Genomic DNA, 19404 nt, shown 5'->3' with positions numbered 1-19404 from the left:
TCACTGGTGCCCCCGCCCAGGACAGGAGAATCGGTTCCAGGTCCTTCTGAGGGCCTCCTTGACGTCCTTGTTGCGGAGGCTGTAGATGAGTGGGTTGAGAGCTGGGATGACCAGGGTGTAGAACAACGATGCCATCTTGTCGGTGTCCAGGGCATAGCTGGAGCTGGGACGCAGGTACATGAAAATAAGTGTCCCATACAGCATGGCCACAGCCATGAGGTGGGAGCCACAGGTAGAGGCTGCTCGCCAACGGCCCTCAGCCGAGCGCATGCGGATCACAGCCCCAGCAATGAAACCGTATGACACGGCAATAACCAACACTGTGGCTGTCTGGATGAAGCCACAGACAGCAAAGAGGAGGAGTTCATTGAGACTGGTGTCATTACAGGAGATGGCCAGCAGTGGAGGGATATCACAGAAGAAGCTGTTGACCTCCCGGGAGTGGCAGAAACTCAGGTGAAAGGTGAAGGTTGTGTGGACAAAAGCACTCACTGCCCCACCAAGGCCTGATGCTCCCAGCAAGGCCAGGCACAGACGCCGGGACATGGCTGTTGTATAGAGAAGAGGGTTTCCGATGGCCACATAGCGGTCATACGCCATGGCTGCCAACAGACAACACTCAGCATCAGCCAGCCCTGCAAACACAAACATCTGGAGGGCACAGGCTGCATAAGGGATGGTGGCATGGGGCAGCAGCAAGTCCACTAGCATCTTTGGGCCAATGGCAGAGGCGTAGCAGGCATCCAACAAGGAGAGGTTGGCCAGGAAAAAGTACATAGGCGTGTGGAGTGGGGCATCCATGCAAATGAGCAGCACCATGCCCACATTTCCCAGCAGGCCCACCAGGTAGATGGGCAGGAAGATCAGGAAGAGGGTGACACGCAGGTCCCAGCGATCTGTGATGCCCAGAAGGATGAATTCAGCAGGGACAACCCTGGCCCAGGTGAAGTTCTCTGGAGTCATCCTGCTGGACAGAGACTGAGGAGAGGCAAAGCAAGAGAGAGAGGAGAGAAAGGTCATGACCGTCATGGAGGAGACAGCACTTTGTACTGGGAGTCAGGTTGACTCGGGTTTCAGTCCTAACTGTGTAATGAAATTGCTGTGTGACCTTGGACAAACCATATGACCTCTCAAAACCTTTGTTTCTAACTCTGAGAAATCACTACAATTTAACCTTCGTAACAGCCATAGTCCCACCTGCATAATTCACTTTTGTACCCATAATACTGAGAAGATTGCCTGGCACACAGTCAGTGCTCAATAAATATTTATTAAATGAATGAATGATGAATGGGATGCTAGTTAGTGTCTGGCCAAGGACTGAAAACCCCATGACTCTGTATGCATTCTTTTCTCCAGTTTCTCAAGGAGGAAAAGAGACAATGGAACATGCAGAGTCTCCTGATCCAAAGGTAGCTCTTATGGGTTTTGAGGTTTGTTGGGAAGACATCTTTCCACTGGAGTAAGCTCTTGGAAGGAAAGTGCAGCAGTGGCTGGTATCTTGGGGAGACAGGAAGGAGTGGAAATAACAGAAGATTTGAATGTATGCCAGGGCCAGACTCTTCACCTCTCTGAGCCCCAATTTTCTTATTTGTGTAAGGAGAAAAAAACCCTACAAGGATTCAGTGATAATGCCTGTAAGGCATCTCACACAGGGCCTGGCCCACAGCAGGCATTTCACGAAGATCCAGTCAATTGCATTGAATTGAGCTAAATGCCTCCACACTGGAGGGAAGGAACTATAAAACAATAAAAAATAGTGTAATTTCCAGGAAATGTGGTGTTGCTTCATACTTCTGTGCCTTTCCACTTATTTCCTCTGCCTAGAATCCGTTTCCTCTTTTTGTGTTTGACAAAAACTCTCTCATGTAAAGCCATCCCTGATGTCCTCAAAGGAAACTCAACTTCTCCCTTGTTTGTGCCCTGCTGCACTGGAGCCTACATCCATCATGGCACTTAATCTTTCTATTGCAAATATTTTTTACATGTCTGTCTTTCCTGTGGACTTTGAGCCCCTTGACTCATTCAACAAACATTTGAATATTTCAGATATTCACTCATCAAACATTTGTCGTGTACTACTATGGGCTAAAAATGGCCCTGCAATTCATTTTTATATCTCCAAGGTCTGGTATAATCAGTGCTCAATAAATGCTAGTTGAATGTATGGAACAGTGAAAAGAGTATAAACATTAGCAACATGCAGACTTGATTTTGAGCCTGGGTTCCACTGCTTTCGCGTGTGTAACTTTGGGTGAGTCACTTCACCTCTCTCAGCCTGTTTTCTCATTATAAAGTAGGAAGCATATCTCTGTTGGAGGATTCTAAGAGGCAAGAGGTGTGCAGCACAGAGCCTGAAGCTGAGTAAAGGCTCTTTCCCCTTCCTTTAAGGGTTTAGATGTTTGGGACCTACCTGTGCCTGGTGTGGATGAGGAAGGTCCTTCCTACAAAGCACAGCTTGGATGGAAAAATTGGGTGATATCACATGTTGGTGGGGTTGTGCTGGTGGAAATGTAAATCAAGACGTTTGGGGGAACAATTTGGCAGTTAACTACGCACAACGGCGCATACCGTAGTGTCTCAGTCTGCTTGGGTTCCTATAATAAAGCAGCACAGACTGGGGCCTTAAACAGCAGACATTTGTTTCTCGCAGTTCTGGAGGCTGGGAAGTCCAAGATCAGGGTGTCAGCACGGTCGGGTTCTGGTGAGGACTCTCTTTCCGACTTGCTGGAGCCTCCCTTGTTGCTGTATCCTGACGTGGTGGAGAGAGAGAGCAGCTGTCTGGTCTCTTATAAGGGCACTTATCATGAGGACCCCACCCTCTGGACCTTATCTAAGCCTAATTACCTCCCAAGGGCCCCACCTCCAAATACCATCACCTTGGGGGTTGGCATTTCAACATATGAATTTTGGGGGGACACAAATTTAGTCCATAACACCTAGAAATTCCACTTCTTGGTGTTTTCTTCTGAAAACTCTCACACATGTACACAAGTAGGCATGCACAAGGGCACATGCACTCCTGGACTCTTTGTAATGGCCAAACTTTAGCCAAACCTAGATGTTTATCAATAGGCTTATGGGAGTTAAACAGAAATGGATTCAACTTATATATATCAATGTGGAGAAATCTCAAAAACATATTGCAAGAAACCTAATTTGCAAAAAATAGAGATTGATGGAAAAGCACAAAACAATATTTTCTTTATGTGTATGTATATAAAATGTACTGCTGGTTGCTTCAACCAGAGATTGGGTCCCAGCTAAAGGGCCCCAGGACATCTCAGAGGGTTCGTCACCTTTGCCCCATCCCCATATCCAGAGCTGATCCTTCTTAAGACTCAGCGCAGGGGTCATTTTTTCCAGGAAGCTTTATCTGAACCCTCAACTATCCAACCTCTCGTGCTGGAGCCCCTCTCACTGGGCTGTGTATTATAGCCCTACTCCATTGTTTTATGATGACCTGTCTAAGTATTTGTCTCCCTCACCTAATCAAGCATTTGGGACCATGACTAATTCCTTCCTCTATCTTTAAGGATACAGAATCTTAGGGATGTTCCCCTCTTTGGTGGGGTTACTGGTGGAGGTCAGACAGCCTCTAGGGGTAGAGAAAACTGTGGGTTTCCAGCTCCACCCGACGCATGTTCTCCATGAACAAAGTCAGCTGGCCGGCTGATGTTCTGGGTCCAGAACCCAGTTGGTGGCAACCTCCTTGTGTACTACTGTCTGTCCACATGGAAACGAAACACTACTCACCTTCACGAAGTGAGGAGCAGAGCTGCTTTGAGCGCCTCTCCATTTCTCCATCTGCAAAATAGGGACAATGAGCCTTCAGGGCTTTTAAGTTGCTTTGAAATTTTGGGGCACAAGGACCCCCAAACTTCAGTTACGTAGCTATTATGGAATGTGTGTGTGTGCGCAAATGCACAGAACATAGAGTCAATTCTCCGTTAATTTCACTCTGTTGCCTTACTGTTGGTGAGGAGTAATCCTGACATTCTGGGACATTTATTTCTTTCCTTGAAGGTAAGAAAACTGAGTTCCAAAGAAGGGAGGAGGCTTGTCCTAAGATACACAGCTCTGAAGGGATAGAGTTGGGGCTTGAACTCAGGTCTGGCTTCAAATCCAATTCTCTTTGTCTCTAGACAGAGACCCTAATTAGATCTCTTAATAGATTACCAAGCTTGTTGCTGCTGTCTTGCCTCAGTCCTTTCATCTTTATATTGAGTGCACTGGACCAGTTCGTAGGTTCCCAGTGTGCTCTGTGGACTTCTGTCATTAGAATTACCACTGGGCTTGTGAAAAAATATATGGCTATGCACAGTCCCAGAAATTCTGATTCAACTGATGTAGAGCAGGGCTCAGAAACCTGTACTTGCAAAAAATGTTCCAAGTGATTCTGATATGCCCCTTGATTTGAGACCGTTGAGTGGCAGAGCTTCTCAATCTTCGGTGTGCAAAGGAATCACCTAGAGACCTTGTAAATGCAGATTCTGCCTCAGAAGGGCCCGGAGGGGCCTGAGATTCTGCATTTCTGACAAACTCTCAGGTGATGCTGAGACAGGTACCATGCTTTGAGTAGCAAGATCTTAGGTCATATTGCACAGCATTTCTAGCTCTGATATCATAAGATTCTAGCTTTCTGGAGGGTTCTCTTAGCCTCTTCCTGCTAGCTCGTTTCTCTCTGCTGAACTCTTTGTTTTGACTCATCCTCTCTCTCCATGCCCCACGATACTCATGAACACATTTAAGTCTGGTGAGGCTGGCCTTCTGGCATTTCTCAATATGTGGCTTGACCATTTCCTATCAAACCTGAGTTCTTAGCTCATTCCTCCTCAGCACACAGACATCTGATATGTCTTTGTCCGGACACCAGCTGCTATCGCTGTGAGGGTGTGTGGTTATTGGGTTGTTAGGACATACCTAGAAGGTGGAGGTGGGTGTAGATTCCTTCCGGCAGAGCAGCTTCAGCCCAGCCTTTGGGGTGGGAATGGCGGGGGGAGGCAGCAGGGACATCCCCACCGTAGATGTAGGAACAGGGGGACTTATATTCTTCTTGGGCCCTGAGGGAATGGCCTCTTTCTGTTTCCCTCCTGATTCCTCCTTCTCTCTCTACTCACTTGCACTCAGTGGAGACTCCCTCTTCACATCCTTTGGGGACTCCTTGACAGCTGGTGGCAGGGGAATGCCAGGGATGACTCATTCTTTGGTGCCTGGGGAGGTTGGAAAAGTTTGGCTGAGTGGGTCCCCAGGCTCTGTGTGGGGAAGACAATCATGCTATTTGCAGAGAGGCGTCTCTTTGGCTCACTTTCCCCATTCATTCTTTGGGATTTAATATTTTTATTGTGCTTTGTGATCTTCTACAGAAACACATTTTTTTCCTGTGGTTCTCCAAACACTTCACATTGTTTCTCTTGCCTGAAATGTCCAGCCTCTTCCTTGTCTACCTGGAAAACTCTTCCTTTTTGTTGCAGAACCAACTCAATGTCACCTTCTGCAGGAGGCCTTCCCGCCACTGTGGCAGAGCCAGTCTTTCCCTCTTTGTGTCTCGGAGATGCACACACAAGAGCATGAATCCAAGACAGACAAGGAAATGTATAATTGTGGCTGATGCTGCAGCAGACTGGAGCAACCCGAGGCCAGGGCCAGGCATGGAGTCAGCATGCCGGATATTAAATCAGGGCTCTTGGTGTGGGCCCAGGCATAGGTGATTTTTAAAAGCTCCCAGGATTGAAAACCACTTGGAATATCCATCTAGGATTGAGAACCACTCTCCAAGAGATAGGAATGGAACTAAGCCTGAAGTTAGGGCTGAGTGGCTCAGCCTATGGGGAGTAGATGGCTATGGGGTGGGAAGCTGCAACCTGGAGTCACCTCATTTCTATGGTGTATCTTACAGCTAACCTGTCATTCATGTAGTAGAGAGTTCATTGGTTCACATAACTAATATTTATTACTCTCTACTATATTCTGAGCTTAAGATCTTAATGATGAGCCAAATAGTCATGGTCCCCTTTTTTAATGGAGCTTGCAGGAAGAAAGAGCCAGAATTAACAACAACAACAAAAACCCACAGGGGAGAGCATTTCAGGTGGGAGTATGGCATGTGTAAAGGCCTGGAGGTGGGAATGCATATGGCACATTTGAAGAATTGAAATAAGACCAGTAGGGCTGGAGCTCAGAGAATGATGGAGAGAGGGGTGTGACTGAGCATAGAGAGGTAGGTCGAGGCCAAATGGCAGAGCCTTTAAGGCCAAGCTGAGTATTTTTTTTAATCCTAAAAGCAATGTGTTGCTCCCAAGAGGTTTAAGGAAGGGCTGAGACATGATGAGATTTACACTTTCAAGAGATCACTCTGATTGCTGTGAGCAGAAAAGATTGGATGGGAGACCAATCAGGAGCCTGGTCATGGTCAGGCTAGAGATGGTGGTGATCTGGTAAAGAAAGGGCACCCGTGGGACTGGGGATCAAAGCAGCAAGCCGCCTTTGAGAAAGCCAAAATACTAGTGAAGCAGATTAAAGCTCCGGGCATCTCCTAAGCAGAGCTATCATTTGGATTAGATGCATCTGTGATTCCAGAAGTTATGGGTGGGCACTGTGGCAGAGAAAACAGATGGAGTACCCCTAGGATTTTGGTCCCAGCACTGGAAGGGGGCAGAAACCCGATGAACTCCCTTAGAGCAACAGCTCCTAGCAGCGTACAGTGTTCCTCCAGGTAGACCTCTCACGAAGGAACAGCAGACTGTGGCAAGAACTTTCCTTCCTATCAAGGGATGGGTTGAGAATAGGTTCCACTGGCCTACCTCTGCCATGGCTCAAACTCCTACATTGACTAAGCGGCATGCTTATGTGCAGCAGAAGAGCACCGTGTCCACCAGCCCACTGTCTCTAGAAATGCAGGTGCTACTAGGCCCTGTAGAGTAGGCAGATCTTCCAAATGTCTCCACCCCTGTTCCGGTGGCAGTCCCTGCAGTCTATAGAGAGGGAGGAGGGGAAATTCCCGCTGCTGCCTGGTATGCAGATGGATCTAGTTGAGGCAACCTTCCCACATGTTACTTATTTTGGGAATCGTCTTAATCTGTGTTGTCTCTACTTGTGCCTACATTTTTGCTGTGGTGTCTTCCACCAAAGCAGCCAGATAGCTGCTAAACGAGCCACTTCCATGCGTGTGGAACCTCTTGCTGACTGCTCAGGGTATCTTGCAGAAGAGGGCATTGTGGAAGATGGTAAGAGCCGGTCACAAGGGGTGGAGTGTTGGAAGAGGTCATCAAGAGGACGTGACCACTGATTGACCCTTGAGTTGAACCTGGGCATTCAGAGCCTCCTTTCCCCCATCCGTGTCCTTGGAACGTACGCTTTGCCTATAGTCCCCACAGTGGGAGCTGTTTTTAAGGACACAGCCTTGAGAGAGCAATGTGGTGTTGAGACTATCTGGACAGTGTACGTAACTGAACTCAGTTAGGAACTCTATGTAAACTTTTAAGATTCTGGCAGGCAGGTGTGGAGATCTACTGGTCTTGCAGCTGCTCACGACAAGCCTCATAAGTAAGTTCTCTCTCTGACTAAACTTGCCACCTACCCATCTGGCATGGTCTGCCTCATTCTTTGGTCTCTCCTTGCCCTCTGTGTACCGGGGCCAGTTTTCAAACCAACAGATGGGTTTCCGGTCCCTCTCCTCTGTGGCAGCTGAACTATGCTTTATATAAGCGGAGGGTCTTGTGTGTGGGTAAATTTTGTATTCCCCTGTATGTTTCATAAGCATTTTCCCTAATATATCTCTTCGATATCTAATTACGTTTTGGCATTTATTTATTATATGACCTGAACTAAACTATAGTTAACAGAAAATATTCAACAGTTGTGTGCTTTTCAGGTTGTTTGCATTTTTGGTTGTTATGAATAATACTACTATGAATATTCATGTACAAGCTTTTGTGTGGACATATGTTTTCTTAGTTATATACCGAGGAATGGAATTGTTGGGTCATATGGTAACTCTATGCTTAACTTTTTGAGAAACTGCCAAACTGTTTTCCAGAGTGGTTGCGTTATTTTACACTCTCAGCACCAATGTAGGAGAGTTCACCTTTCTCTCGTTTCTTTCTAGGATTTCAATATTGTCCACTTTTTGAATTATAACCATCCTGGTAGCAGTGAAGTACCATCTCATTGTGGTTTTGACTTGCACTTCCCTAATGACTAATGACGTTGAACATTTTCCATGTGCTAATTGGCCATTTGTATTTTTCATTTGGAGAAACATCTATGCAAATCCTTTGCTCATTTTAAAATTGGGTTATTTGTCTTTTTATTATTGAATTGTAAGAGTTCTTTACATATTCTTAATATAATTCTTACTGTAAATATCTTATCAGATATATGATTTACATATGTTTTTCTCTCTTTCAGTGGATTGTCTATTCACTCTCCTGATGGTGTCTTTTTTTTTTTGAGGAAGATTAGCCCTGAGCTAACATCCGTGCCCATCTTCCTCTACTTTATATGTGGGATGCCTGCCACAGCATGGCTTGACAAGTGGTGCATAGATCTGCACCTGGGATCCTAACCGGTGAACCCTGGGCTGCCAAAGTGGAATGTGGGAACTTAACCACTGCACAACTGGGCTGGCCCCTCCTGATGGTGTCTTTTGAAGCATAAAACTTTTTGATTTTGATGAAGTTTCCCTTTTTTTCTATTATTTTTTGTTCTTTTGGTATCATAACTAAGAAACCATTGCATAATCCAAGGTCACAAAGATTTACTCTCATGCTTTCTTGTAAGAGTTTTGTAGTTTTAGCTCTTACATTGAGGCCTATGATTCATTTTGGGTTATTTTTGTAGTGGTGTGAGGTAAAGATTCAACTTCATTCTTTTGCCTTTGGGCATCCAGTTATCTCAGCACCATTTGTTGAAAACACAGTTCTTTCCGTATTGAATTGTCCTGGCAACCTTGTTGAAAATAAATTGACCATAAATTTGAAGGTTTATTTGTGAACTCTCAATTCTATTCCTTTGATCTCTATGACTAGCCTTGTGCCAGTACTGCATTGTCTTAATTACCACCGTTTTCTAGTAGGTTTTGAAATCAGGAAGTGTGAGTCTTCCAGCTTTGCCCTTTTTTTTTCAAGAATGTATTGGTTATTCTGGGTCTCTTGTATTTCTACACGAATTTTAGGATCAGCTTGTTATTTTCTGCAAAAAAAACAGCTGATAGTTTGATAGGGATTGCATTGAATCTGAACTGTTTATTAGTTCTAATAATATTTTGGTAGATTTCTTAGGAATTTAAAAATATATAACATGTGTCATCTGAGAATAGAGATAGTTTTACTTCCTTCTTTACAATCTGGATGTCTTCTATTTCTTTTTCTTACTTAATTGCTCTGTCTGGAACCTCTAGTACAATGTTGAATAGAAGTGGCGAGAGTGGGCAACTTTATGTTATTCTTGATCTTAGAAGGACAGAAATAGGAAGGATCGATAAAGAGGTAGCGGAGCGCACAAGAAAAACAGATCATGTCCAGATGATTAGAGTGGGCTGGTGTGAGAGGGTACTTTCTGGAGATGATGTGGGACTAAAAGTGAGTGGGTCTGGAGAAAGGGAAGTCTCCACAGAAGGGAAAATAGCCTCAGAAAGAAAGGCCCCGAGGGGGAATGTGAATGGTACATATGAATGAATGAAAGTTCAGATGTAGTCAGCATCCTATTTTTTAATAATATAACATGAAATAGAGAGGAAACTTTTCTAGAAAGTAAGAGAGATGTGAGGGAGAGCACCACTTCAACAGTCAATACACTCTGAAAGTCACATATTGTTTCAGTAAAAAAATAACACAGTGCACAATAAAAACTGCTGAATTGAATACTCTAAAAGGATGAATTTTATAGCATATTAATTATATATCAACACAACTTATTAAAAATCACATCATACTGAAATGAAAAAGCAATTCACTAGTCACATGAACTCTGCATAGAGGATTTTTTAACGATAAAACAGGCAGAGTCACAAGGAGGAATTTTTATTGGTTTCATATATGTAAATTGAAAACTTATTTATGTCAAAAAATCCAAAAGAAAACTGAAGGATGAAAAGGTGATTGGAGGAAGTTTGTGCTATGAATAAGAAAGTATAATGTTTAAATCTTTGCTATAAAAAGGACTTATATACATCTTTAAAATAGTCAAATGAGATGAAGAAATAATTAACAGAGGAATAAAGAAAATTTATTTACAGATTAAGAAAACAATCAGTAAGCAAAAAAATTCAAACAAAAAAAGAGCTACTATTTTTTGCTTGTTGTATTTGTAAGAACTGAGTGAAAAATTGGAACACAAAGTACTGGTAGGATGTAGAGAAAGGAGCACTCTCACAGAATGTCAGTTGACATGTAAATCACTAACAGTTTTTTAAACTATTTTGGCAACATGTATCATGAGCCTGAAAAATGTCCCACCCATCAATTCCACTTAAAATTCATTGTAAGGACCTGAGGAAAACTATATATATGGTTTATTCACAATGGTATTCATTGCATTATTATTTATAATAGTAAAAATAATTAGACAAATCTGATCATCCAAAATGGAAGAAGATTATATATAAATATGGCATCTGCTTCTGCTATAATATTAATTACGAAATGTTTATGAAGATTTAATAATAATAGTGTGGAAAACATTCATGTTATAAGTTGATGTGAAAAATTGTCATCTTAACAATATAAAATAAATGCACAGAGAAAAGGACCGTAAGAGTTTGGGTAAAATATTCAGTGATTTCTTTTAAGAAAATTAAAAAAAAATTCTTTACGGTATATTTGAGATATTTACTGTGATGACACAAATGATTTTTCAGTTGGAGAAAAAAATAAACCAGAGTTTAGAAAGTAAAGAATAAAGACTGGTCACAACTAATAAAAAAGTTAAATCACCGGCCAGAGACAAAGATCTAAGCCCAGATGTTTGATACTGGACAAATCTCTTAATCTTTCTGTGCCTAGTTTCCTGTTCTAGAATATTCTTGCCCTCTCAGGTCACACACAGGTTCTGCCTACTTGATGTCATGTTCTCATGTTAAGGCCAATCCCCATGAGTGAGTCAGAATTAGTCCCTGAAGCCCAGTGACTTGACCAAGGTCCTGACCTGCTTAGTCTAGCCAGCATTTCTTGTTGGGGAAAAATGTATAGTCCTACATTGTGCTCCTATTGAGCTTCCTCCTAGAAGCCAAGTGTTTGCTGGCATTTTTGATGTTCCCATCTCTGAATTGATTTTGCTTGGATACATATACCCGCTTATCAAGTATGCCCTACAGGAACTGCTGGTCACTCCCTTTCTTCAGGCTGCAGCTCTGTCCTTGGCCAGTTGGTCCTACTCCAGTCCTGAAAAGTCAGAGTTTTCATTTTCTTGCATCTGCTTGTAAGGCTAAGCATCCATCCCGTCTTGAATGTGAGTCTTTCAGATTTATAATGGACGAGTCCAGGGAAGAAGGTATGTTGAAAAGTCTGGGCTTCTACTCTAGGGGAGAAGGCATTTTTATAGGGTGGAACATCTTCCCCAGCCAAGGAGTCTCCACGGACCCCCCTTCACATCTCTGCCCCTCAGACTATAGATAAAGGGGTTCAGCATGGGAGTGACCATTGTGTACACCATGGATGCCAACATTCCAGTATCTGCTGAGTAGGAGGGTGAGGGCTGGAAATACACCACAAAGAGTGTCCTATAGGAGAGAGTGACCACTGTCAGGTGAGAGCCACAGGTAGGGAAGACTTTGTGCTTCCCCCCAGCAGATGGGACCCTGAGGATGGTGTAGATGATATGGACATAAGAGACCCAGGACACCTGGGAGAGGGACCACTCCCAAGAGGGCTGCTTCAGCAAACATCATCACCTGAAAGACAAGGTTATCTGAACAGGCAAGTTTGAGGAGTGGGAGAAGATCACAGGAGAAATGCGGGATGGAATGGGAGACATGGAAGGAGAATTGTGACATCAGTCAGAAGTCTCACTGAGACTTCTGAGACTTCACTGAGGCTTGAGAGTGAGAAGGCCAGGAGGTAGGAGCTGAGCAAGGATGCAGCGACCAGCAGCTGGCATCGTTTGGGATTCATGGTCATGGTGTGGTTTAGAGGAAGGCAGATGGCCTTGTAGCAGTCGTATGACACATGGTGAGCAGGAAGTCATCCAACAGGGTCAACGCCATGAAGAGGTGCATTTGCATGAGATACCCACTGTGGGAGATGGTGTGGTGCTGTGTCTGGATGTTCACCAGCACCTTGGGGACAATGGTGCAGGAGAAGCAGGTATCGATGAAGGACAGGTTGGCCAGGAAGAAGTACATGGGAGTGTGGAGGTGCTGATCAGAGCCAATGGCCAGGATGATGAGCAGGTTCCCCAACACGGTGACCAGGGACATGCCCAGGAAAATTCCAAACAGGAGAGGCTGTTGCTCTGGGAGTTCACAGAAGCCCAAGAGCAGGAAGTCAGAGAGGGTGGTTTGGTTTCTAATTCCCATTTAAAGCAGGACAGTTGGAGGAAAATCTTGCTTAAATATACCTAGACTCCAAAAAGTTATATTATTCAGTTTTTCAACTGTTTTCTGTGTTCTCTTCAAAGGTTGCAGAGATGCACTGGTGTCTCTTGGTGGCAGGCATGTAAACATGTCCAGAGGTGAGAACTATGGACGATGACAATGAGAGATCTTGTTGGGAGTCAACTTTGCATTTTAGCTTTCTAGTAAATTGTCCTGTAGGCCTCCTGGATGAGGTTGAACTGGAGATTAGCTGAGGAGAAATTTACTAAGTCCTAGTCCGCCCCCCTACTCTATTTTAGTAGGAAAGTTATCAACTTAATAGACTTGATAAGTTTGAGTAAGTATCTTGGGGATATACATTTGCTAGACAATTATTAAGCAGAGTTGTCTCTTTGTCTGTCTTTCTCTCTCTCTGTCTCTGTCTCTGTGTTGAGGAGTAGAAAAGGGATAATTACATGAATAGTTCGTAGCTGGGACTCAGGTATTCTTGGTATGGTGGAAGTATCTGCCCTCTTTTTTCTTTTGAAGACGCATCGAATGAGCTAATATGGATAAAATTACTTTATAAACTCAAAGGAATTTTACAAATAAAAGTTCTCATTACCATCAGCAGCAGTAGCATTATCAACGTCATCAGTTCTTAGGAGCTTTGGCTTTCGTGTCCTAGAGATGGGAATCCTTTCTGGCTATGTTATCCTCTGCAATTTACACATTCTCTTATCCTCTCTTAGCTTCAGTTTCCTAGTCTGTAAATTCTGTGCATACTTTGTATACTTATTGTGGATAAATGATGAGGTGACATATTCAAAGGGCTAGCATGGAGGAAGCCTTCAATAAATTGTGATAATAGTTGTTAATATTATTAGTAGTAGACAAAATGGAACCTGGGGTTCCTGATGCACCAGAGAATGTTAGAGGACATGCCTCCCAGCTCTAAACACTCACTGCTTTTTATATTTGGGGTAAATTATTTACTTCCTTTGAGCCACCTTTTCTTCATCTGTAAGATGTGGACGTAAACCGACCACGTAGGACTGTTGAAAGCATCAAAATGCCAGAATCAGTTGAAGGTTTTTTCAGAACCTATGATATAAAATCCAAAATGCGTGATTTTATCTTGTGCATTTGGATGGTGTGGAAGGATGCACACACACACAGGCAGTGCCAGCCTGTGTGAATGTCATGCTCTTTGATCTGGTGATAAAACACATTCCTTCTGGGTCTGATAAACTTTCATTTGGCCGCTGGCCCCCTGCTGGATTGTAACATTAAGCCGGTTTGCTCAGTCTTTCTGGACTCAGTTTCTGTGTCTGCTTGAAGAGACTAATGCCTAACTCATAACGTTGTTGTGAGATTAAATTAGATAAGGATTGTACAGAACTAGAACATTGATTGGCTCATATCAAATGCTCATCAAATATTAGCTTTTCCTGATATTATTTTCTCTTGGTGGAATTAATAAAAGAAGGGTGCTTTTTGGAATGACCAACTAGTCCTCTGTGTTTGCCCAGGACTTTTCTGCTTTCAAACCTGAATATCCCACTTCCAGGAAACTCCCTCTGTCCTGGGCAAACTGGACTTTTCTTTTTTTCTTGTGAGGAAGATTAGCCCTGAGCTAACATCTGCCATTCATCTGCCTCTTTTTGCAGAGGAAGACTGGCCCTGAGCTAACATCCATGCCCATCTTCTTCTACTTTAAATGTGGGACACTTGCCACAGCATGACTTGACAAGCAGTGTGTAGGTCTGCACCTGGGGCCAAACTGGCAAACCCCAGACTGCCTAAGCAAAACTTGTGAACTTAACTTCTGCGCCACCGAGCTGGCCCAAACTGGACTTTTCTCGATCACTGTCTGTGGGAAGTTGGGCTTTGAACACTGTAAAGTTTCATATACAGAGTTGTAAGTGCCATTGTCATCAATATCATCATCATGACCCTTGGTTGGCAATGCCTGTGACCTAGCAGTACCATGACAAAGCATCTACTTTGGCACATGACATGTGAGGACTCAGGTTTGAGCCCCAGCTGTATCATCTTGGTCAAATCATTTACCTTCTCAGAACCTCAATTGTAAAATGAGCCTAAATAAAATTACCTCAAATAATTCTGAGATTGCTCAAGTTATAAAAATGAAGTAGGACTTGCTGACCTATCAATTGCCGAGATTGTTACTCTCTTTGGGTGGTGGCATAGAATGATTCTGACAACCATGCATGATCAAGTGGGCTGTGAGTAAATTATTCATATATGGTACAGGTGTCCTGAGCACTGTACAATTACAGTGTCTTGTCCACTGCCAGCTGCTTAAGGACAGTATTGACCCAGGCTGGACTCTCAGGGAGTTAATGAATATTAAATCAAGGCCCTCCTCATGGTAGTTAAGAGAGCCAGGTTGCATTTGGCTGAGGTGAGGAAGGGGCAGGAAAGGAGGAAGGAATGGGGGAGGAGATGTGTGTGTGAGACCAGTATCTTCCATCTCTACCCCCTCAGGTCTTACCTGGAAATTCTGACCATCCTCAGATCCCGTCACCATCAGCAGGTGTTGGGTCTGCCTCCTCTCTTTGGTTTGCCTTCCCTGCTTCTCCACAAGAGGACTTGCTAGAACCTCAGTTTTCTTTGTTCCTTGTAACAGCAGCGCAGACTAAAGACTTGGGGCTGGAGGAAGCTGTCCTCAGGAATAGGAGCCAGGAGGAGCCATGGGCTTTACACACGGAGTGTCTCCTGGGACCCAATCCCAGATCGCCTACTTAGAGACGACATGGGGCAAATGTCCAACTCCGAGCTGTTCCCTCTGGGCCCTGGAGTCCTGAGTCCCAGCAGTGTCAGGGACACCTTAGTCTCAGAGTGGCCAGGTCGGGAATCCTGAGAGCACTGCTCCTAGTACCCTTCCCCTGGGCCCAGTAGTGGGAAGGCTCCATCTCCCCTATCCTGACCTGCCATGGAGTCCACACACTCTAATTAAATTTATGAAGAAAACCTATCATTTCCCAGAAAGTAAATAATAATAAATGAGTTGAGCTGATTTGATGTAGGGTGGTCTGTGCAATCATTGTCTTCAAATTTCTACAGTTTTGTATGTAGAAAAAGTGAACAGCCTTGTCCCTGTGACTCCAGAGACTAGAGATATGGCACATCTGTAAAATCTGCCAAAGTAATAGGGGGCTTCTATGTGCAAGATTACTTTAAATTTTTTAAATCATAAAATACATCATACTATACAAAAAAGAGTGTGTTAAACATATAGGAACAGTTTTCTTATGGTTTTACCAGCTATGCATGTATGCGTAAATCATGTATTGTTTATATTTGCATATTTTTGTCTTTTACATGAATGGAATCATTTAGCTTCTTTCACTGAATATTATGTCTTGACAGTCATCCATTTTGATACTTGTAGCTACAGGTCATTCTTTTTCACTGCTGTGTAGTAAAGGTTCACACTGTCTTACCTAATATCTTTAGGGCTTTTCACTTTGCAATTCAGAATGTTTCCAATTTGGGAAGAGAATACTGTGCATGCATCATTATTTTGTGATACCACCCGTAGATTCTAATAATAAATGTTAAAATCAAACACAGTAATATTTTGGCAAGAAAATGTATGAATATTCATACCAAGTGAGATAAACACATATTTTTAAATAGCCACATGTCAATCCAGGTCATATTTTGCTACAAAATGAGTTTGCAGAAACTCTATAAAATATCTTTCATTGATTTTGGGGTTTTAGGATTGTAGCTAAGGAATTGTTGACTTACATTCCATTGTGGGGTTGGACCATAATGTGCTTGTCCATTCCAACATTGATGGACATTTGAGTTCATTGCCAGGCTTTTGCCATTTTTTTCACAAAATTATTTATCATATCAAGTGAAACTCCTATTCTCATTAACAAATGAAAAAATGACATTTGAATAAATGCGGCCTGGCATTATCTATTGTTCATTTCTTCTTTAAAAATTTTTTCCACATGCAAATTGGAGAAACATTTTAGACCACCATCCTTTAAAGAGAACATCTCCACAATAACAATCGTTTATCATTTATTTGTTTTATTATTAACATTTTAGTGAAAGCTCAAGCTTTATTATTTCAACAAAGATGGCTAGAGAACTGGGATTTTGTTCTCTATTTCTTTTATATCAAGTTAGATTATTTTCATAGATGAGAAAATAAATGAAGCCAGAACATCGTTTTACTCCATTTTGAACTGCTGCACTCATGAACGTTCTTGTACAATCTCCTGGTGTCCCTGTTCAAGTTTCTCTAGGGTATGTGCCAAGGAGTAGAATTGTTTGCAAGGTCATTGGTGAATGTATTAGTTCGGGTCTTCTGAGAGGCAGATGCCAAAACGGGATTTGGTGTTTAAGAGATTTATTGAGGAGGGAGCAGGAGAAATCAGGGAGAACGTTCAAACTGAAATGCACGTCTGAGACCTGTGGAAGAAAAGAGGGAAGGAAGGAGGAATGGGGTAGAAAGAGTCTCTAACTACAGCAAAATGTCAAGAAAGTTTGACCAAGCCAATGGGGAAGGGGAGTCCTAGAACCAAAGCTGTCCATCAGAAGAGTCCTGTTTTTCTCTGAAAATAGTACCCTTGTCATGCTTAATCATTGGCTAGGAGAGGCCTGTATAAGCATGGTCTTTGTACAAACCTGGTGGTGGATCGGGAGGGGCAGTAGCTGGGGCCATTGGTCAGTCATGCCCCCACCACAGGAGATCTGAGTGGTGCGTTTTCATGATCACCACAGTCTAAACTTTGTGTTACACAGGCCCAATTTGCTACACAGGTATGGAAAAGACTTCCTCCATGGATTCCATAGGCCTTTTTTCCTCAGGGAATCTTAGAAGAGGGAGGTTAGTGGGATCAATCTCCTTTGCTATAGTTGGTCTTGAAGTTGCAATTAGTACTCATCCTCGCTCTTCTCCACTATCCATTCTAAAGTCCTCTCACCCTCAGCTATCACATCTTGGGTCTATATGTACTCCTCCCTGTCCTCATTAAATGAAAGCAACTTTAACTTGAGAATTGAATTAGGCCTTAAAAATGGATTCCTGGAATTGATGACCAAATATCTCTCCTGATTGATTCACTCCCATTTGCCCTTATTTCTTCTAAAAACTCAATTTATCTGCCTCAAGTTATAAAGTTCCAAATACTGTCACAATCGTAATAACTAACCTTTATCAAGCACTTACAATGGGCCAGGTAACGTGCTACTTGCTTTACACAGATAATCAACTCATTTAATTTTCACAAAACTCCAAAGGCTGGCGACTATATAGGCCATTCTATTGATGAGTGAAATGAGGTTTAGTAAAAATAAGTATGAGAACCAAGCTTTGAATCCAAAACCATTGTTCTCCTTCGTTACTTCTCTACACTATGTCATAGCTGTCACTGGCTCTCCTTGAATAAGTTATGAGCTCACTAGGTAACAATTTTTATCCTATTGGTGAGGCTGTCCCATCCTTTTGCACCTTGCTTTGGGGCAAACTCTTGGGAAAACTGCTCGGTTAAGATCCATTTAATTTTTTTTTCTTCAGTTTTATGGAGTTATAGTTGACAAATAAAACTGTATGTATTTAAAGTGTAAAACATAATGATTTGATATGCATACACTTTGTGAAATGACGACCATGATCAGGTTAATTAACACATCTATCACCTCCCATAGATACCATTTTTCTTTTGTGGCGAGAATGCTTAAGATTTACTCTCTTAGCAAATTTCAAGTATACAATACAGTATTATTAACTACAGTCACCAAGCTGTACTTTAGATCCCCAGAACTTATTCATCTTATAACTGAAAGCTTGTATCCCTTAGAAGGTTCATTGTAGTATAAGCCCTGACAGCTGGCTTTTCTTTTTGTAATGCAAGTGACTGACTTAAAGCCTTGATTGCAGAGGCATCCACTTCAAAGAGGCATCCACTTCAGAGATGGGTATCTGGAATAAACACATTGCCAGTCACAGGACTAGACAAAAAGCAGGCCGCCTCCCACCCCTAAGACTCATTTGTTTGAGAGATCTTGGTTGATTTCAATAACTGATAGTTTGGACCACTTGTTTTTTTTCTCGTCCTGTGCTTTAAATTCCACTCATATTTTAAATTCACCTTCAAAACTCTAGGCCCCCACCTTTCACCTCTGTAAAAGCAGAACCCCAGGTCTGCGTATGCTCTTCCTCTCTCTCACTATAATCTTGCTGTGTGGTCCCCGGTGTGCCATGTGCACTCCAGGACCTCTGAGTAATAAACCTTTTTTTCCCTAAAGTTTCCTGATGATTATTGCTGAGGGCATCTTGCAATCATAACAAGAACCACAAAGGCCCGTTCAGTCATAACACTGGTTATCAACGGGCTGAGATGGTGCACGGCATTCATTTAATCGTCTGCTACATCTTTTCTTTTACTCTTAAGGAAGGTTGCTACTTTTTTCATCCAATCCCTTTAGTTCACCCTGGGTAAAGTTATATTTTTCCCCCAACTTTTCTTCATTTGTCTCCTTCACATCCCAAAGCCACAGTTTATACCCAGATGTTTGAAGTGTGGGACATCATTCCTCATGGATTTTTTGGTTGGATAGTGAAATTATTTCAAAGTTAGTGGAAATGAAGGTGGGATGGAGGAGGCAGGCTCAGTGGTATTTTGTTATTGTGGACATTGGGGAGGGCTTCTCTGCACCCCCGGAATTCCTAAGAAAATTGACAACGCAGTGATAATGTCCTAAAGGCAGAAGAATTTATAGTGAATTTCAGGAAACACTTGGACTGAACTCAGCAGGAGGATGTATGACAATATGACAATCTCCCACCCCATCACAACACTTGAAATGTTATTTAAGAAATGACCATATAATCATTTGATTCA

The 19404-nt window shown here is 42.8% G+C and overlaps 1 protein-coding gene across 1 annotated transcript; it reads right to left on the bottom strand.

The window, feature by feature from the left end:
* On the bottom strand, positions 1 to 963 carry OR5C1 (olfactory receptor family 5 subfamily C member 1). The gene has a single exon (XM_008540952.1). It carries the CDS (start codon positions 961 to 963, stop codon positions 1 to 3), a length of 963 nt encoding a protein of 320 aa, XP_008539174.1.
* Positions 964 to 19404: the final 18441 nt, after the last annotated feature.

This window comes from Equus przewalskii, chromosome 26 (assembly GCF_037783145.1).
Source record: "Equus przewalskii isolate Varuska chromosome 26, EquPr2, whole genome shotgun sequence".
Taxonomy (NCBI): domain Eukaryota; kingdom Metazoa; phylum Chordata; class Mammalia; order Perissodactyla; family Equidae; genus Equus; species Equus przewalskii.
The sequence above is the reverse complement of the archived record's forward strand: the minus strand, read 5'-3'. Positions and strand labels throughout refer to the sequence as shown.

What these genes read in the sequence shown, in the direction of transcription:
- OR5C1 (XM_008540952.1), bottom strand. Translation starts at nt 963, where the DNA reads ATGACTCCAGAGAACTTCACCTGGGCCAGGGTTGTCCCTGCTGAATTC.